Source organism: Cupressus sempervirens, chromosome 3 (genome assembly GCF_028749045.1).
Source record: "Cupressus sempervirens isolate cs-2001-9-10 chromosome 3, ASM2874904v1, whole genome shotgun sequence".
Classification (NCBI taxonomy): Eukaryota; Viridiplantae; Streptophyta; class Pinopsida; order Cupressales; family Cupressaceae; genus Cupressus; species Cupressus sempervirens.
The window spans coordinates 1,094,173,896-1,094,196,481 of NC_143120.1; the positions used below are offsets into that span (position 1 = coordinate 1,094,173,896).

A 22,586-nucleotide genomic window follows, 5' to 3' on the forward strand; every position below is an offset into this window, starting at 1 on the left:
GTACTTAGAAGAAACCACAAATGAAAACCAAACTGCTCATGAGAATCAAAGGGAGTATCTAGAGGAAATTTAACAACAAGAAAAGACCACTTTGGGCTAGAAAATGATCGAGGAAGCTGAAAACTTTGTAACACCCAAAGGAACTTTTAGACAAAGTAAGAAGCCTAACAGACTCTCAAGTTATGTTGCCCTATTGAGTGAAGTCATTAATTCAAAACCTACCAGTGTAACAAAACCTCTCAAACATCAAGTTTGGAAAAATGTAATGATAGAGGAGTATCAATCCATTGTGAAAAATGATGTATGGGACATAATACCTACACCTAAAGAGAAATTTGTTATCTCTTTCAAATGGCTCTTCAAAATCAAACATGATGCAAATAGCAGTATAGAGAAACACAAAACACACTTTGTTGCTAGAGGGTTTTCTCAAAAGGAACATATTGATTATGAGAAGACATTTGAACTTGTTGCCAGATATATTTCTATTAGAGTAGTCATAGCTATTGTAGTAGCTAAAGGTTGGAAGATTCACCCAATGGATGTGAAAATTGCATTCTTGAATGAGACCATTGAAGAAGAAGCCTATTTAGAACAACCTGAAGCTTTTGTGATTCATAATGTAGCCCACGTTTATGTAAGTTGAAGAGATCCCTCTACGAACTTAAACAAGCTCCCCCAACCTTGTATGAAAGGATCAACAACTATCTTATTGGATTAGGATTTACAAAGAATGATGCAGATCGAAATATCTATTTTAAATTTATTAAAGTTGATATGAAAGTATTAATCCTGTATGTTGATGACTTGTTAATTATAGGAGAAGATCACCTTATTGTCAAATGTAAGGACTTGGGCATCTTACACTCCTTCCTTAGTTTAAAAGTTTGGTAGAAATTTGATGGAATTCTTCTGAATCAAGGAAAATATGCTATTGATATTATGAAGAGATTTGGTATGTTAAATTGTAGACCGATGTCTACATCCATGGAAACCAACTTACATAACTTGAAAGAACCAACAATAGAATCTAGATTTGTGTATCCTACTCTTTATAAACAGATAATTGGATCATTGATGTACCTGATTAACACTTGATTGGATATTTTCTATATAATGAATGCTTTTCCAGTTTATGTGTGAACCACCAGAGATACACCTCAATGTTGCAAAACATATATTGAGGTACCTTCAAGGTATTATTGGATATGGTCTCAAAAATGAAAAATTTGACCTAGATCTACATGGATACTCTAATTCAAATTGGGTTGGAAGTGTGACTAATAAAAAAGAACACATCTAAATGTTGTTTCTATTTGGGATCAGCCATGATTTCTTGGATAAGTAGGAAATGGTCTTTAGTAGCACAAAGTTTGATAGAAGTTAAATACATTGCAACCTATATGGGAGAAAGAGAAGTAGCATGGCTTCAATAGTTGATTGTGGGACTATCTGGTGAGCCCCTGAAACCTTCTACTATCCATTACAATAACCAAAGTTATATTAAGCTCTCAATGAATCTATTGTTCAATTATCGATCAAAGCATATAGAGATTCCTTACCACTATGTAAGAGATATGGTAAAAAGGAATGTGATCTAGTTGGAGTATATTAGTACGAGTGATCTAAAAAACATACATTCTCTAGCCTCTCTCCAAACATTAATTTGAACACTTCAAAAAGAAACTTGTATCCAAAATTGTAAGATGACATCTTTACAATGTTCACTATCATGATGAATATCATGTGACCTGATATTCATAGACATGTCATGATAGTTAGTATCTCTTGGACATTTTGATAGATACCATGAGACTTAATATCAATTGGAAAACATTACGTTCTTTATGAGATAATCATGGTGGATATTATGTGATGTAATAACCATGCATATGCCACGACTTGTTATGGTAGACATCATAAAACTTAATGCCAGTACACATACCATAACTTGAATATAAGAAGAATGGCATGTGACTTAATATTCTTTACATCCTTTGATATCACGAGTTAGGTGATATATACATGATTATCTTCCCTAGCTAAGAGGGGGTGTTGATACATAGTAGCTTAAGTCAAATATAAGGATGATAGTTTGAATTGATTATATACATATGTGCATGTATGTATGTATATCAATTCACTATGTTGACATACATACACACATACATATTTCTTGTGCTCAATTAGAATAATCATTTTAAATGCCTTAGAGATAAAACTATCATTCTTGTATTCAATCAAAATAGCAAATCAAGTATACTGCAATCCATACCAACAAACTCTAATATTATTTATATTATCTTAAAATATATTGAGCAATGATCATATGTATTCATAGAACAGATCAAGTAATGATCGAGTGTATTAATGTTGAACCACATTGTGGATTGAGCAATGGTCTATCAAATTATATGCAGATCAACCACTTTCCAAATAATATTTGGTTAAGTAATAACTAACCTGATCAAGATTATGCTAAGCATTTTGTTTATTGTGAAAAGCCATGTGATCATGCCATGAGCGGACATGGCTCCATGTTGTGGAGACATGTCCTCTCATGACATGACTCTTATATATATATATAGACCAAGAGAAGCATCGAAATTTATTAATTATTCTAGACTTGAAGAACAATTGAATACTCACATTGCAATCTGAAAATAAAATGCATCTATCAGTCTAATATTAATTTTAATTTATATTCACAAGTTGTTTTTGAATGTAAAATATCCTTTCAAAAAGTTTCTCATTAAATTAATTAAATTGCAATATATTAATTTTTAAATTTATTTTTAATGATATTTTAAAAAAAAGTCAAACATCTATTAGAGCATGTGTAGGTTGCTTGATAATAAACTAGATATTTCTTCAAACTGCTTAGATTAAGCAAACCACTCTACAACTAACAAATTCAACCAAATTTGACAGTTTAACAACATTTACTAAATCAGTTAAAAGTCACACAAAATATTTTTTATTTTTATTTTAATTAACAAGGGCTCTTGGTGAGTTGGAGTTCTTGCCTTTTGGAGGGGCCGCTAGATAAGATAGATTACTATATTTAATAACAAAAATAAATTTATGAAATACTTATTACAAAAATTTTAATGCTGATTAAAGTCAAATAGTTTAAACATATAGTTATTGATAATCAAGTTAAAATTGAAATTAAAATTTTTGTCATACTAATTAGTTCTAAAATTTAAAATAGAATAAGAATGAAAAAGTTAAAAATATTAAAATCAAAACACCATATAATACACATCAAATCTGAAAATTAATTTCTAAAACAATAAGTAAATTATAATATATTGAAATCAAAGATTATAGAACATTACAATCAATTAAATAAATATTTATCTATAAATTATCCATGTTATTAACTATAATAAATATAACTGTAATATCATTGTATATCCATATTACAATATAATAATAATAATAATATTGTATCCTATACTTTTTGCTTATAAAATATAATAATAGCAACTAAGAAACCCTAGTTGTTGCCTCCTTGCTAGCCCTTTTGGTGTTTATTTACTTTGATCTCGCTTGCTCTTTCCCAAACACCATTTGGTGTTTTATAGTCCGTTCTTCCCTTGCTTGTATGCTTTCAGTCCCTTAGACCCTCGGTGGTCTTTTGTTAGACATTAATAGATTTATCGTATCTTATCTCTTGGCTCTCAAGTTAGTTGCAGAATTGAAGGTAATGCTCTCAATAGATGGGAGTCGATGATGAAAAGAAATTTGTTTTACAGAAAGTAAGATAACTCAGATTGAGACCCCCTTAAAGTTCAGGTTTAACAGTTTTAGTTGGTTATCCTCTTTAATGTTATTAAAATTTTATTATGCATAGTTCCTTTGACATGGCCAAAATCTGTAACTATGGTGTTTCCTTTTTTGAACTGCTCGACAGTTTTAAATTTTAATTCTCTACTGCAAGGCTTGCCCCATTTCCATAGCTTCATACATGATCCTTTTCCTTTCTCTGTGGAGAGGTGCGATTCTTTTCCTCAATTTTATTTGTCAAAAGATGGGGTGCTCAAATAATCAAAAATTTATTTTGGCCGAGCACCAAGGGCTGGGGAGTGTACCCTGCCAAAATTAACAGGGACTTGAAGTTGGCCTCGTCCCCTTGTAAATGTCAGTCTTTATCACTAGGACAGGATTGATCCAGAATGTGCTCATTGTAAGCCGATTCAAGGTTCTTATCTTCAATAAATGGACATCAAGTGAAAACGGGGCAATTAGGGAGCATCTTATGAATGAATGACTGTTTAAATCAGCTGATCACCACCTCAGCATCATTCAAGTGCGAATTTGAAAGTATACATGATAATAAAGAAAAGAAATTGGAAAGATGGGTATAAGCACTTTAATGAACTCAACTGTGTATGACCGATGCAAAGTGATCATGCTCTACTAGTGTTCCTAGGCACACACTGAAGATATTGCTTTAAAGTGATACGGATACTCCACAATACAACACTGAAGTCATGAAGCAAAATGCAACCATATGAACAGACCTCTAGCAGGAGACTTAATGCAATCTGATTCGTTCCATTAAAGCAGGAAATTGAGACTCACAACTGCAGCATATTGTATATTAGCTCTCATAATTCATTTTAAAAGCATGGAAATTTGTCCTAAAAATCAGCTGATATCAGTAAATTATATACATCAAATACAAAGAAATTACTTCCTGGCACCTTAACCAATCTGCTGTTTTGTAACACAGCAGAAAAGCTTTCTAAGATCACAGAAAAAATCAGACTCAATCCTAGCCCTGCCCGTGCAGAAGAACCTGTCCAAAAAAGACATAATTATGCCATATATAGCTTTAATAATTATAACTTCTAACAAAAGGGATTCCAAATATTTGCCCTAGCATAAGATCAAATTTCAAAAAATACATAAGGCAATGTTCTATTAGTATCACATTGCTGAAACACATTAGAGAATTCCATTGTGGTAGCAAACTGAAAATGTAAATAGGATTTCAGCTAGCTGAGTTTAAAAACAGATAAAAATACTCAAATAATCATATAATACTGAAATATTTGCGACCTAAAAGTAGCATTTGTTTGATACAGCCAACTACTAATTTTGCACAGTCTAACTCCTAGACTCTTCAATTCTCAATCAAGTACTAATTTTCACTGGTACAGGTCATCACAGTAGTATTCTATTTACATTGCTTTGATGTGACAAACTAAATATGTAAATGGAATTCAATTATTTGGCTTTAACTTAAATCGATCTCGGCCACGATATTACCTGTGTATCAAAACCCTGTGTTGCATTATCACTAAGTTTACAATAATTTATGATGCAAGTGCATGCGAGATCAAGAAAGTGTTAAACTCCATTTTGGTGCCAAACAGAGAATCTCTACAAGTTTATTCCCAGTTTCTGCTTTGATGATTGAAAACCTCAATGAAAACATGGCATCTAATTAACAGATCAGCAAAATCCAGTAAATATGAATAATAAAACACGATTCGCATCCTACAGTATGAACCCTGGAAAACATAACTCACAGTTGATTTCAGTTCTTTAGGAGACATTCAATTATAGCTCCATGTGCAGAGCTCAAACAAAAACTTCTAAAAATGTAATCTGATTAAAAAAACAATAATCACGTGCATTCAGTACATCTGCGCACATCTTTGGCAACAATTCCTTCCATAAATTTATATAAACTGTATTTTCAGAATAAAAGCCACACGGCTGCCTTGATTTTGGCTATCAATCACATATATTTTACATAGCTTCTGAAACCAGTCAATAGGGAACAATTGCTTGGATGTTTCTGAGCATTCTTAAGAAGAATACATCTTATACAAATATGGGACTCAATGGTCCAGCCAATTGGCAATCATAACAATGAAAGAAGATTCATGTAGAAAAAGCACAGCCACTCATCTGTAAGACAGTCCAGTTATTAATATTTCCCAAGCAAGCGACGGCCACGTGCATTAGCTCCCTTAACACGATAACTAAGCTCTGTTACATCATCCCCAAGATGATCTACTGATTCACTTTGCCTGCAAAATTTAACGACAACCCATTACATGTTTATTGGAACAACAAATGCATACGAATCTGGCAAATTTTAATGTCATTCACCAAAAGTTGACATCTGTTTCATGCAATAAAATTTGTACAAACCTCCCTATCTCGCTTCCCATGTCAATAGCCATTTCCTTCAACTGGTCCAGCACATTACTCAAGTCTGAAAGAGCATCATCTTGCTTTCCCTTTTCTAACTGCATGCAAATAAATCACCATAATCATTCTAATGCATATGTTCCTAGAGCATTCGTAACTGGCTACTAATGCATTTGTTCGTAGAGCATTCATAACTGGCTACTGATGCATCAATTGCATACCTCTACCCGAGCCTGAGTGGTATCTGCTGTAAGAGGATAGGTTCTGGTTGAAGACTTGCCCTTTGGACTCTTGGCAATCCCTAATGCAGTCCTTTGTTCCATGTGATTTGCTCTTCTTTTGAAAGAATTATCTGAAATGAACCAGATCAAATTAATTACACTCATTATAAAAATTTGCATAGGTTCCAATAGATCTGAGTGAGATATTAAAGAAATGTCAAAAATCAAACATAAAAGTCAACTCTGCTTGAAAGATACCTCGAGTAAGTAGAGGACCCGTTATTTTCCTAGTCTTATCAGGCTTCCATTTTCTGGAGAAAATCCCACCCAAGTTACCAAGAAGCTTTTCGCCCTGCATGATCATTGAACATATAATTCAGAAAAACACGCAGGATGCTTCATGTTTGCAGCCAAACACAAAAAACGGGATATGTGCCCTTTTATATATCTAAAATACCTCAAGATTCAAATAAAAAATAAGAAATTCATTAAAATGCAGAATGGATCTCCTTCTTTTAAGAATTCCCAAGGTTGCTAGTTGATAACATTTGTGAAGAAAGAGAATATCAAACATGACAACAATGAAGATAAAATACAGTTAAGATGAGCAGAATTGTGTGCTGTATGTGAAGGGTGTGACTTAAGTGGTTAAAGCAATTCTCTTTGTTAACATGCTCGACTTAAATGGAGAACACTGATTATCCTAACAAGTCTAGTCAACTTGAGGTGCTTGATGAGTTAATACAGTATATATGTTTATGATGAATGTATTATGTAAATTAGCTTACAGCTTCTAGGTTTGTTTTCTGGTATATGTTTTGCCCTTGTACAGCTGCATCGTTGCCTTTGTTACTTCACACCGCCAAAGATTTTTAGCAGCTCTCTCTCTACTGCCTACGTATTCTTTTATCGATTTCTGAATGCAAATTCTGAGAGGCATGCAAATATTCACTGACGGCTCTCAAGTGATCGGTGTACAAATCATATTATTCAACCTCTTTTTGTGGGTATTATTTGAGAACTGTACTCCCACATGAAAAGTTGAGATTGATCCTTCTCAAAGTGCCCTGCGAGAAGATTGCTTTATTCTTCCTTACCAAAACTATTTGTGTAGAGCTCACTGTTATCTCATTTAAAAAATTTATTTCGATATTTTTTAACTACCCCCACCATGGAGACTTCCACACTATTGGTACATAACGTGGAGCATACCTTACTCCCTGCTCTCCAGTTACTGCGTTGAACCGAACCTACAAAACACTGTCCGTGTTGAAATGACCGACCTAGTTCTGGAGTAGTAGTACGTTGAAGCGTGACCTTCAGGGAAATGGCTACTCAATACGAAGCAAGATGATTTGTTTCACTATCTTCAATCAAACTGCTTCACACTTGTGAAAATATTCTAATGCAGTTAGGTACCAAGGGTTGTCACCGGCCATAAGAAAATCAATTCCTAACATGACTCAAATATTGAATACTACACTTAGTCCACGTTCATGACATATAAACATCACTCCTCATATCAATTCATAATACCACTCATCCTCTTAGCTTGGTATTTCGTTCACAAAGCAAAAAACAAAAATTAAGTTGCAGGGTGTTCCAAGCACTTACCGCACTAAGATCATGATCGAGATTAAGAGCAACATTATGAGTCCGTGTAATCTGCTCGCCTTGTTGATGCAGTGCAACCAAGGTCTTGGAAGCATCTTCTTTGATATCCTCCGCAACCTTCAAACAATTATTCACAGCCGAAGTGGTCTCCTCGGCCTTGTAAACCGCGTAGCCCTCCAACTCCTGCACGGACTGGTTGTCGAAACCCCCACTCTCAGAAAAATCATTCTTGTAGCGCCTGCGCGTAGCGTAATCAACAGAAGACCTCCGTATCTCCGTCTCCCTCTCCTCATCCGCAAATAAAAGATCCCTCTGCTGCAAATCAGAGTTGGGTACAGAAAACCCCTTCGAGGGGATCGAATCGGAAGCCTCGGGAGACAATGACCTGCTGGGCTTTTTAATCCTCATCTTGTGGGCCGAACTGACGCTCGTTTCTTTCAATTTCTCTGCAGTTTTGACGGCAGATTCCCCAACAGAGGCCGCCCGTTCTTTAACATTGGACATAAACCGATCACCCCTCTTTGGCCTCAAACCCTCGTTACCAACACCATTATCATCGAGATCCTTGAAACCCCTGCTCTGTGTATCTTTTGAGGTTCGGTGATTGTTATTATTGTAATTATCGAAGAAAGTGCCATTTTCGAGCTTGCTAGCGAGGTTACCTTTTTTGGGCTTCTCTTGTTCTTCATCGTCGCTGAAGGGATTCCGATGGGCCGCCGAATCTCTGCGGGAATCGACCTGGGGACGTCTCGAAACTGGTTTTGAAGCGCCTCCATCATCGAATGGATTTTTATACTGCTTCTCTGGGGCGGCTCTGCGTGAAGCGGGTCTTCGATCCGCTTCGTCATCCGAGTCAAAAGGATTGAATCCAACATCCTTCGAAGGAGTTCTCCTCGCCATTAAGCGGGTGTTTTAAGTTTTTGGGAGAAATTCAGAAACAGGTGGTTAAAAAATAAGAACTGCTATAGCAGAAGCGGAGATTGCAGGAAACCAAAATGAGCTGGATGAAACAAAACGGCTACTGCAGAAGATCCCAGACGGCTCAGACAGAAGACAAAAAAAAAATCTGGATTGAAATGAATGTTTTCGAGCCACCTATATTGGAAATGTGTGGCAGCGGACGCGTAAAGAGGGCCTGGTCTAACACGCATTTAATTTGCGACCATGACTGAGCAAAATTAATAGAAATGGAGCGGTCGACGAAAGAGCCAGATGTGTAAATTTTCAAAGAGCCGCAGCACGTTAGACTTACTGGCTTTGAATGAAATTCGAAGTTTATCGTGTTGTAAACGAAATACAATCGTTATACCCGTTAAGGCTTGTCTTTAGCCAGCCAACTTTCGAGAGAAGAGTAAAACGGGGCGGATCCTTCGAAAATGTTACCGTGTTGAAACCGTCAGAGGAACCTTTTCTATAACGAAGTCTAGAAAAGGACACCATTTTCCTTATCAGTTCCCTTTATATTATATACCGGCGGGGTCCATCCTCGTTAATAATTGTGGAAGACTTTTTGCTTTGTGGGGGCTGACGTTGAGGTAAAAATGAATTGATTTAAATTTTCAATAATAACTAAGCAGTTTAACTTGTTATTTTCTTATTATAGGGAGTTTATTTATCAATATTTTATTTATATTATAATTAATATAATTAAAATATTGTGGAGAAAGATAGCACATGTATTTTTGACTTATTTCTTTTATATTTATTTTTTTGGGAAGAAAATTTCTATGTTATTTGGTATCTTATAAAAGAGTAACTTGTATGTTATAAAAGATAAAATATTCATGTTTGTAACAAAAATTTGGTGGATGGTAAAAGTTATCTAGTGAGTTTATGTAAGATCAATCTAAATAAAAGGATAAAAATTTAAGTGGTGAGAGTTGTCTTATTAAGGGAAGAGGGAGTCTTAGTTGTAGGTTCTCAACTAGTAGTAATAACACCCTAGTCTCATTTATTATTGTAAGTGTAAAATACATAGTGCATAATTTAAAGTATCTGGGACCATCACTAACTCCAAACTTGAACTCAATACTTTGATATGCAGTATTCCTTAGTTTGAAGTCTTCTTGTCTCAACTTATCTATCTTTTTCTTGGTGAATATACCTTTTCCATTAATTTAAATTTAAAGATATATATTCACAAAAAAGGGGTCAGGGGATACAAGATCACCTCGCGAGTTCAAATGGCCCAAGGTCAAAGATCAACTATTCATCAAAAAAATATATATATAAAAACATAAAGCCTTCAAGTTGCAAGAGCAGTGCCAGCCGAAGGAGGATCTTTATCATCAGAACCCCAAAAATTCTTGGGGTTAGCGGTTGGCTCTAGGGGAGCCCAAACATTAGCAACAACAACATCTTTATCAACATCATTATCTTTATCCTTAGCCCTGGGAGGAGAAATGGCTAAATCCAGTCGAGGGAAAGCCCACTTGGGGTCACGGGGAGCAAATGGCCAGCCCGCATCAACAGCAGCAAGGGGGAGCCACCGGGGACCAACCCGAGCCCAACCTCCAAGGAGGCAAGGCAGAGCGACGACTACGAAAACCACCAATGGGAGAGCGGCGATGAGGCTGTGACCTCGAGGTCTATGAGGGGTGAGCAGATCAGCTCTAGCCTCATCGGTGATTGCGAGGAGGAGTCCAGTCACTAGACAAAACATTAAGAGGCACACAGGCAATCATAAAATGGGCATTTCCCTAGTGAGCAAGTAGCTCCTACATGTGAGCCACCTCCAGTGCAACTTTGTCAGTTTGTACTTGTATCTGCAACATGACATTATTACATATACATGCTTTAGAGTACATAGCAACATGAATATTAAGAAAGTTGTGAGAGAATAAAACAACATTGCGATATTTCCAAATAGTAAACAAAATCTCCATTTTGAAAGCATCACCCATAACCATCATATGTCGAGTGAAAGCCTCAAGATGAAAAAGCTTGAAAAAATCATAAATCCAAAGCTAAAATTTTTAGGCTCGTCTGCAAAACCAAAAAAATATGCAAGAAACTTTTAATTTGACCACAAAAAGGGCATCTAGGATAAGGAATTCCTAGATGTCGAAGCCGATGACCCAATGGCAAGCCCTGGAAAAAGAGACACCAAGCAAAGTGAGAAATCTTTGGCTCTATGATGGTATGTCATATAGTTGCAAATCTAAGACTCCAAGTCTGATGAGAAGAAGGCAAATGCCAATGTTGGTTAAGAGTATCAACCATTGGAAGATGGAGCACCAGCCACTGAAACCCTAGCCTGGGCTTGTAACTGGTCAAAGGAGGGGCATGATACCACTTCCAATCTTTCCACCAAGGGTGGGATGAGTGAATTCCAAGCTTGTGTAACAAATTGGGGGGGGTCGCAAAAATGAGAAGATCAATTGTCTGCCAATCTAAACGGATAAGATTATACTACACCTGTAGATCTTTGCATGAGTGAAGGCTCATAGCAACCCTAGAGAATAAATCTTTGGGCATTTTAATACCCCTACGAAATAAATGCAAAGAACTGGCTCCTTGAATCTTAGCTAAAGGCACCCCTTGAGTGGATGTGATTTTATTTCCTAAAAAATATCTCAACACCAATCATATTTTAATGCTCAAAGCTTTTTCCTATTACAATAGCAAACAAGATTCGAAAACCACTTTCTTTGCATTACAACAATTATGAGTCATAATTGTGTTGACTACTCTAAAATATTACAATTGAGCATATCACACATAAGATATGCAATGTTAATGCATTAGGTATGACAACATTAATAGAGAACTAAGTCATATCAGGCAATGAACATACCATATAAGGCGATAAAAGATTCATTTACAACAAAGACTTATATTAACCCATTATATTATTCTCTTACAAACATAAGGATGGAAATGATGTAGAGCAGGGGCCCTTTGCATGCACAGAAGCATCTCATCTAGCCATCCGATACACATTCTAGAGGAAGAGGTGACCATAGAATTTTAGGGCTGGGTGGAAATGCCTACTATCATATATGGCATCGGGCCCTGAATATGATGATAAGCAATGGAAAGGGTAACGGTTGATGCTTCTTTGGGCACTTATTTGACACCCTCGCCCTACTATTCTATGGGCATAGGAGGAGGGGGCCTATAATTTTAGGTTAGCGATAAAAGGCTTACTTTCTATGGGTCATGAGGAACAAAACGACTAGAAGGAATAGGCACCCTACAATTCTATGGGCTCAACTAACAATGATGGTGGAGCATTCGATCCCTACGGCCCACCCATTTCATTCCATGTCTCAAAATAAATCAATTAATATCCAAACACTAGGATAATCTCTTCAAGAGGCTTATCCATTAGGTGATATAATGTCTCAACCAACCAAACTATTGACTAGTAGCTTTGGTGCAAGGAGGTGAGAGAGAATAACTAGGGTCAAAGGCACACCTAGCTATCCAAACCACCTTGCAAGAGTTAGCACAATGGAAAACCCAAAAAAAAACAACACCAAGGAGGAAGAGAATAAGATGTTTATATATTCATCCGATAATCAACATACATACTCAGCTATAAAGCCTTCTGGATTGCAGCCAATTACAATATACAACTTTCAAATTCACGAACCAACTTCAATTTTGCACTTCCAAACTCATAACGCCTTATTCCCACCTTTTTCAAGTACTACCTAAAACTCAATCCTAGACCTCCTTAAATACTTGTGTGGCCATAGGTCAACTTATCACAAAATTAAACCCTACATTAAATGCATGCATACCCACAAGTCGACTCACATCAAATATTAACTACCTATAATGAAATTAAATACAAGCAAGGTCAACCCAAATTGGAACTAGACACAGATAACTCAGAAAACAAAGACTTCACAAAATACTAGCACTCGACAACCAAATGAATGCTTGGCAACCACACGAACTCATCAACCAAAGGATCACTCAACAATTGAAGACCACTTGGCAATCACACAAATTCAACAACCAAAGGATCACTTGGCAACCAAAGACCACTCAGCAACCAAAGGATCACTCAACAACCAAAGATCACTTAGCAAAAACTATGAACTCAACACCCACCAAATGTTTGGTATCCACTAGGAATTTGTCACCAATAGAAAATTGGTGCTCGGCAATAACTAAAACTCAAAAGAAACTAATAGAAAGAACAAAAGTGCAGGATTATAAGGAAACCTAGGATGTTCCTGAATCAAACAACTAGGGTTGGAAGAAATGATTCTCCTAAATCATGCAAGTGTCACAACCTGAGCTGAATCTAACTCAAATTGAGAAATCTGCATAGCATCTTCAATTGGTCTATTCTTCCACTTCACTAGATACTCATAGTAATCTTTTCCTCTTGTGCTCTTACCAAATCTCAAATCCAATATTCGTTCAACTTCTTCAATCTACTTCTTAGGATAATCTTATAATACAACAACTTCATCATCTGACTCATGATACTTACATAAATCAGCAACATTGAATATAGGAGATATATTTATGTCATTAGGTAACTCAACTTCATAAGCATTACCACTGTCAAAATTCTTCAAGATTTAGAAGGTCCAAACTTCTTCATCTTCAGCTTACTGTATGTTCCAACAGGAAATCTTCCTATCTTCAAATGAACCATCACCTCATCACCAACTTCAAAATCATGATGTCTTCTAGACTTATCAACATTCTCCTTATGTTTATGATTACTTTGTTCCAACTTCAACTTCACTTCCTTATGCAAAGATTCTATAAATTCAACAAATTCTTCTCCTGTAGCACTTCTCTTTTCTTCACCAACATCTCTTAAATCTGATACTCCTCTAGGCTGCACTCCAGTAACAATCTCAAAAGGTGTCTTCCTTGTACTCCTATTCATAGAATTATTATATGCAAATTCAACTTGTGCCAATACCATCTCCCAATTATTTGGCTTATTCCCAACTAAACATCTTGGCAAATTACCCAAGCTTATATTCACAACCTTTGTCTGTCCATCTATCTATGGATGGAATGTAGAACTAAACTTCACCTTAGTACCCATCTTCTTCCATAAAGTCTGCCAAAAATAACCAACAAACTTATTATCTCTGTCAGAAATAATACTTCTTGGTAGTCCATGCAATCTCACAATCTCTTTAAAGAAAAGTTTAGCAACATGCTTAGCATTTGATGTCTTCTTACATGGTATGAAATGAGTCATCTTATAAAATCTATCCACAATAGAAAATATAGAATCATACCCCTTCATTGTTTTGAGTAATCCAAGAAAAAAATCCATATTGATGTCCCTCCAAGGTTTCTCAGGAACAACAATAAGTGTATACAAACCAGTATTTTGACTTGCTCCTTTTGTAACTTGACAAACTCCACAACCCTTCACAGATTTATAAAAATCCTTATACATTTGTGGCCAATAATACTTATCCTTCAGCAAACTCAATGTCTTATCAATTTCAAAATGTCCAGCCAATCCACCACTATGCTTTTCCTTGATCAAATTGACTCTCATAGAAATTCTAGGAATACACAACTAAATAGCTTTGAACAACATACATTCTTGAATGAAATACTCATCATACTTACTTATGTGATCTATTAAATTTGGTGCTTTGCACTTTCTCCATGCCTAAGAAAAATCAAGGTCAGTATCATACAACTCTTTACTTCCTTTTCAAATTGCTTTCCATTAACCATGCAAACTTTTATTGTAACACAACTAACCTCATCTAGACTTTCAATCAAAGGTGGCAATATTTTCTTCTTCTCATTCACCCAAAGAGTATATTGATTCAACCTTCCATCATGTATAACATATCTATCATATTTCCATTGTCTACCCAACAAAATATGACAACAATCTATAGGCATAATATCACACAAAACTTCATCAAAGTAATGTCCAATCTTGAACTTCACAATACATTGCTCACTTACCAATATCTTATGCTTATCTTTGATCCATGAAACATGATGAGGTTTGAGATGTTTCAACTTCCAAATTTGTTTAACTTCCACTATCAATGATTACCTTACAACATTTTCTAGCCATCTTGCATCTGGTCTTGAAAAGACTTCTTCTAAGGACAGGTTCCTCATCACTTCCCTTATTACATAGGGTTCTTCTCACCATTAGATTTTCACCAACCTTAGGTCCAATTGGTGAACCCTCATTATCTCCTTGAATCACAACATTTATGTTACCTTGCCTACTTTTAGAAGATCCACATTCAAAGGATCTATGCCCTTCTTTACCACATCTAAAACAATTACCATGAAAACCACCTCTAGAATAAGAATTACCCCTTCCTCGATAAGAACCAGCACCACCTTTCCACTCAGTCTTGCCTTGATCATCATTCTTCCATTCTGATTTACCCTTATCTTACACAAAATTGTTAGATCTGCCACCTTCTCCATAGGATCTACCTCTGCCTTTCTGGAATCTACCACTTGTACCTCTTTGTTTGTGTTCATGCTTCTTTGTCGAGATCTCCTCAGCCTTCAAGGCATATTGGTATGCTTCCTCCACACTTTCCAATTCCACAAAACTTATTTCATCTTGAACTCTAGGACTCAACTCATTTATGTACCTTGCAATTTTCTCAACATCATCATCCACATGTCTAGATTTGATGTCCAATCTACAAAATTCCTTAGTATACTCCTTCACACTCATGTCTCTTTGTCTCAAATTCTACATCTTTCTCAACAAGCTAACTTGGTAATCAGTAGGGAGGAATTTGTTCTTTACCTTATTTACCATCTTCACCCAAGTTTTGATCTTCTCATTTCCTCTCCTTTGTCTATCAGTTTGCAAATGCTCCCACCATAGTGAAGCATGACCTTTCAGCCTAGTAACTGTAATCTTCACCTTCTTATTATTAGGAGTGTTTTCATACTCAAAGAACTTCTCCATTTTGAGATCCAATCCAACATAGCATTGGTGTCCAATTTCCCATCATAAGGAATAACTTCTAAAATAGGTTTTGAATTTGCCTTGGACAATACTCTCAACAACCTTGGTTCATATTGGTCTTCTTCAAGTTTTGGATTAGGGTTTGGTGTTATTTCTTAATCATCATTTACATCATCAAGATGTTCTCCTCTCCTCTAGGCTACCTCAATAACATCTAATCTGGCTACAATTTTTCTCAATGTATCTAATATTGCATTATCAACATTTCTTCTACCTCAAACCATCTTTATAAATCAGGTTCCTGCAAGATCGTAATCCTCTGCAAGTTATAGGTCAAATCCATAGATCTATTACCCCACAACCAAATTCTCTTAGGGTTTGACATGATCCAATCACCACAAGGATGAACCTCAAGCTCTGATACCACCTGGTGCAAGGAGGTGAGAGAGAATAACTAGGGCCGAAGGTACACCTAGCTATCCAAATTAGCCTGCAAGAGTTAATAGAGCAGAAAACCCAAACAAAAACAACACTAAGGAGGGAGAGAACAAGATGTTTATATATTCATCATATAATCAACATACATGCCTAGGTGTAAGGCCTTTTGGGTGGTAGCCAATTGCAATATACAACTTTCAAATTCATGAACCAACTTCAATTTTGTACTTCTAGACTCATAACGCCTTATTGCCACCTTTTTCAAGTACTACCTAAAACTCAATCCTAGACCTCATTAAATACTTGTGTGGCCATAGGTCAGCTTATCACAAAATTAAACCCTACATTAAATACATGTGTAGCCACAAGTTAGCTCACATCAAATATTAACTACCTATAATGAAATTAAATACAATCAAGGTCAGCCCAAACTGGAACTAGACATAGATAACTTGGCAAATGAAGACTTCACAAAATACTAGCACTCAACAACCAAACAAATGCTCAACAACCACACAAACTTAGCAAACAAAGGATCATTTGGCAATCGAAGACCACTTGGTAATCACGCGAACTTGGCAACCAAAGGATCAGTCAGCAACTAAAGACCACTCAACAATTGAAGGATCACTCAGCAACCAAAGATCACTAGGCAACAACTATGAACTTGACACCCACAAAATGTTCGACATCCACTGGGAACTTGGCACCAACAAAAATTGGCACTTGGTAATAATTGAAACTTAAAGCAACTAACAAAAAGAACAAAAGTGTAGGATTATAAGGAAACCCAGGATGTTGCTACATCAAACTTGCACAAAAAAGGGTGTAATGTCTCTCCCATTTTATTTCTAAATGACTTCTTGATGGACATGGCTTTAACATTATGTGAGTTTGTGCCTTCATGTTGTTGGATGAGAACCCTTGTGATCCCTTGTCTTAGCTCGAGATATTTTTCTTTTCTACTAAAGTCTTTGTCAAATATTTACTTATGTTGTATGATTGTGTTGGACCTATGACAAGTTGATACCTTTGGGGTGATTTGACTTATATTATTGTATTGGTAATTTTTTTATACTCTTAATGCTTGGTTGTGAGAATCATTATGGTATGGCTTGTTGCCTACCTGATTTGTGATGATAGAGCTTATAAAGCTTTTATTCTAATTTTATAGGACTTGTTATGTTCTTTGTGCTTTGATCTATGCTTGATTTATTTATGTGATTCAACGACTCTTTCTATGTTATGAATTTATGCTAGAATTGTGAGATGCACCTAGAGTTTAGTTTATTCTTGTGTTCATTCAAGGATTACTACTATGGTTGTGATGGTATCTTGCTTATTCAAGGCTTATGAGACATTGTTGTTTATATCACTTATGATGTGAGTGATGGCTATTCTAATGTATGTGATAGTGGCTACATTATTATGATTGTTATCTTTTTTAGATGTTATTTGGAAAAGGGATCAATATATTTGTATCATGATGTTGTTATTGTGTGATTATTTGTATGATGTGAGCTAGTCATGCATTTGAATACTGTACATTATTTTTGTTGCCAATATCATTGTTGGTTTAGATGTTAGATTATATTGTTATTAATATTTTTATCATATGTGTATGATGATGTTTTATGATGACATTTGGTGCATTTTTATTTCAAGAACATTGGATTAAAATATTATGATGATTATCATTGATTTCATGTTATATTGTGCCTTGTATGTGGTTGGGAATTTTCATGGATATTTTCCTTAGATATATGCTCATATTGTTGTAAATGATTATTTTATGTTAATTTAAATGAGATAATGTTTAATTTTATGATCATATAATTTTTAAGGATTTTTTTAATGTGATTTTATAAAGTGAGACAAGTCTTATTCAACTTGAGATCACATGATGTCTCATTATCCTTCATTTTTTGATATCATGTATGTTCATGTACTTCAACTATTTATACTATGAGTAGCTACACTTGATGTTTGTGTATTTTAGTGAATAAGTACTAGATACTATTTTTCTTGTGCTATACATTTGAGCACATCAGAATCCCCAACAAAGGTATAGGGGACAATTTCACTAGTCATTCATGCAATCAAACCAAAATCATCCATGTATAGGTGATGTATTTGTGATTATTATAGTATCCCTCTAGTGTGTATTGGTAAATTTAAATTTTGAATATGCATTTGTCATAGACCAATGATGTGTTTGTGCTTTTAGAGTTCCTACATTTGTCACGGTTGAGTTAGAAATTAAATGTTGATTTAATTGGTGTTAGGGATTTAATTTTATTTGTCAACTAATTAGATGCAGTTGAATTCTATTTTATTGAAATTAATTTATTTAATTCAAGAATTATACAGTTGTTTAAATTATTTTAGTCATTTTTATTTTGAAGTCATTTTTGAAAAAGTGACTTTATATTTGAAACAAGTCACTTTCCTCACTTTTTGGTAATTTGGTTTTGCCTCAAATTGGTTCATAGAAAAACACAAGGGTATGTGCAAGATCATGGTGTGCCAAAAAGTGGCAATATGAAAAAGGTAGAGTTTTAAAACATCTAAAAGTGTTTCAAAATCTACTCTGACTTTTTTTGACCCATCCTAATCCCAAAGCAAAAAGGTGAGACCAACCAACCCTTTTCAGGTATCTGATATGATATCGGGTACCCAAAACCTACAACTACAATTTTATTTTATTTTAGAAAAAAAACTTGACAATAGTCATTTTCAATTGTTTAAACTACTATTGAGCCCCCATTTCAGATATTTGATAGCAAAATAAGCATACGATATTGGCAATTTCAAGTAAGTAATTTTTTTGTTTATTTGATCGTTTTCAATTAATTATATTTAAAATTAGGTTTCTTTTAATAGAAATCATTGCTTTCTTTTATTTAAATTAAAAACTATTAATACAAATAGTAATTTTTAGATTCTTTGCAATGTAATAGGCATGGCTAACTCGAATGATATTGATAAAACTGAGCCATGAAACAATGTTCCTCAAAACCCTCCACCAAATGATCTAGTACCCCCTCAAACTTGCCCACTAAACAATCCACTACCCCCTTAAAACCCTCCTTGAATTGAAGATTTGATACAAGGATATCTTACTGAACTAAGGGGTTTGCAAACCACATATAATACTATACTTACATTGGCTCCCATGTTATCCATGTTAAACATCATAGTGGATAATATTCAGACACTTACCGATGAAAAAAATGTTTCTCTTCACTAGCATGAGAAAATGCATACCATGTTTGATGATGGGTTGGACTATGATGAGGTTGCAGACCTAAACATAAGTAAAGATGATATAGTTAACAATTTTGTGAACCAAAAAACTAGTAAAAAAGTAGAATGCAAAAAGCCCAAATTATCAATTAAATGGTGCACAAATGAGGCTATGCATGCAAACTTGTGTGATCGTTGGTAGATGGTTTTTGACAAACCTCCACACAAAAATTTAGAGGTCCCATTCTATTTCATTAGAAAACTATATGTTGAATTTGTGTTGGGCCTCAAGGTGAACTAATGGAGCATGAGGTCCAAAATGGGTGTATGAGGAGGAGCTCCCCAGGATAGACCCTTTGCCCAATAGAAGAAAGATGACAATTTTTTCCCCCCTACTAATGTCTCCCGCCTCCTCTAGTGCAACATATTGATATCATTGCAAAGGCTAGCTCTTAGACTATTAGAGCCATTTATAGATTGAGTAGCTTATTGATTTCCCAAACTAGGTCATTATTGCCTCCCCGTGTTGATGATGTTGGCACAAGTTCATCATCGACTCATCACATGTTTGTGTCCCCAATACTTGCATAATGTGCAAGAATATTTGTCTGGGTCTCATTGGTGATCATTATGACTATCAGTTTCTATTTGAGGATGATGATACAACAAACATGCCTATAGAGACTACACACCCTAATGTGAGAGAGGAGGGGCATGCAAAGCCAAGGAATCCTTCTATATTGATATGTGTATACATTTTTTGCTACAACATAGTTGATTTAAAGTTAATATTTATAATAGAATAATCTTAACCCATATTGATTTATACATGTATGTGATCTTCATTCATGTTTAGTTGATGACTAGGGCTCATAAAGGTTGATAATGTCACGTTCTTAGCTATTTCATTTGGCCTTGAAACATCTATTGTACATTATGTTGTGCTCTCATTTTTTTTCTATTCAAGATATTGGAACATATATGGATTCTAATCTTTCTTTTCTCTCGCAGGTATAACATATTAGTGGGGGGCAGAGTGTGGGGGGTGAGGCACAACCCATTGACAAGGGAAAGATAATTAGGAAGTGATTAAATATCGATGCATTCTTGTAAAAAAGAATTTCTAATGAAATTTAGTTACATTCTTTATTGTATAGGGTGTGGCTACAGGTGATGAGTCTAGGTAGATTCTCTAGCATTTCCATTCGTAGTGAGAGCCCTATCATATGTATAAGTATCATTTATTTTTTATTTTCCTTATTTTCATAAATAATTTCAAAATTGATTTCCATGGTATTGACAAATAGGCTTTTGTATCTCATAAGAAACACCTAGTGCATAGGAGGCTAGATGTCAGAGTTTTATATCTTTGCTCACGTGACTATTATATCTAGAGGAGTCGATAGAGGTAAGTTTTAGTTTTAATTCTTGATTATATGTTATAAATTTAGTATCCTATGAATTTTAATATTATAATTTGAGTTCTAGATCCATATGAAAACCATACTTGAGCATATACATGCCACAGTCAATGAGGTTCAAGCATTGTTGAGGACATATGAGAGGACTAATGACCGTCGCAAGAGGTCGATGAGAGGTGTATTTATGGTGAAATTTTAAGACTATAAATATTCATTAGAAAAAGATCATTATGCATTTGAGTAATTCAATTTTAGATACATAGAATCATATAAATTTAGTAGTCTAACTTTGGGTTTTCCTTTTTTGTTTATGGAGGAGCCATTTGATCCACGTAGTTTAGTGAAGAGGTTGCATTTTGATGATCTGCCAATAGCATAGGATGGTATAGTTGTCATAGGATGCATCATGAGACATTTTGAGATGGCATGTGTCACATTATATATAGAAACATTGATATTATACACATTTCGATGATATGATCAACCATATTGTGTATATGGATCTATGTATTTTGATATATATTTGCATAATTTGTCTATGAATACATGAAATTTGATATATATTTGCATAATTTGTCTATGGATACATGTATTTTGATATATATATTTTTCATTTATGTGCATAAGGATATACATATTAATTTAGTATAGTATTGTTCAATTTATCTTGGATCATGTGTATTGTTCATGTTTATGAAATATCATTCATTTTGATCATGTTTGTTTTATTCAATTCAAATGCACTAATTTGTGAAGAACATTTTATCAACCTTTACTATCAAAATTTGATGCCATGTTTAATTTTAAATTACATCATATATGTTTAGTTTGAAGTGATGTCTATAGTCCCCTTAAGATGTCTACAATTACCCAAATCAATGGCCAATTTGGTCTCAGGAGTTCATCTTTGGTTTTATGAGATGCTTCAGTATGTAGTGGTTGCAAATGTTATAGGTGCTTTGTGGTCAAAATAGGGATGTCTATAGGTTTTACCTACCCATTTGGAGCTAATGGGACTAACAATTCGATGCTTGGATTAGCGGTTTCAAAGTTATGTAGTGATGCACAAATAAATTGAGGCACATTGCAGGTTTTGGCATTAGGCGAGATCATTGTGCCAAATCCAAAAAAAATGAGATAGATTATTGTAGACCTCAACATCACCTCCCTCTATCATTCAATATTTCATCGATAGCCCCCACAAGCTCTAAGTTATGACCATCAAAATATTGATCTCCAAACGCACTTAGAGCATTTTAGAGACACTTCAGTACATGTGACCACCAATGTTTTAGGATCTCTATGGTCAGAACAAGGGTGTCACTAGGGCCAACCCACCCATATGGAGCTAACAGAGTTGACGATTCAATGCCATGATCACTCGTTTCAAAGTTACACAGTTATGCACTAATGAATTGAGGCACATTGCAAGTTTTGGCATCAGGTGAGATCGTTGTGCCAAATCCAAACTAAATGTGATCTCTTTGAACTAAGAGAGTTTATTATAGACCTCAAAATCACCACCTTGTAGCATTCAACATTTCAGTGATAGCCCCCACAAGCTCTGAGTTA

The 22,586-nt window shown here is 35.1% G+C and overlaps 1 protein-coding gene and 1 pseudogene across 1 annotated transcript; both read right to left on the minus strand.

Moving 5' to 3' along the window:
- Positions 1 to 5,671: 5,671 nt before the first annotated feature.
- LOC149570590 (SNAP25 homologous protein SNAP32-like) lies at positions 5,672 to 9,077 on the minus strand. Its single transcript, XM_089823174.1, has 5 exons — positions 8,010 to 9,077; positions 6,654 to 6,747; positions 6,396 to 6,526; positions 6,175 to 6,272; positions 5,672 to 6,050 (listed from the first exon to the last, which is right to left on the minus strand). The coding sequence occupies exons 1-5, from the start codon at positions 8,907 to 8,909 to the stop codon at positions 5,948 to 5,950; spliced, it is 1,326 nt and encodes a 441-aa protein (XP_089679300.1). The 5' UTR covers positions 8,910 to 9,077; the 3' UTR covers positions 5,672 to 5,947.
- A 1,177-nt stretch (positions 9,078 to 10,254) lies between these two features.
- Positions 10,255 to 22,586, minus strand: part of LOC149570591 (F-box/FBD/LRR-repeat protein At2g04230-like) — a 190,421-nt pseudogene continuing 178,089 nt past the window's right edge.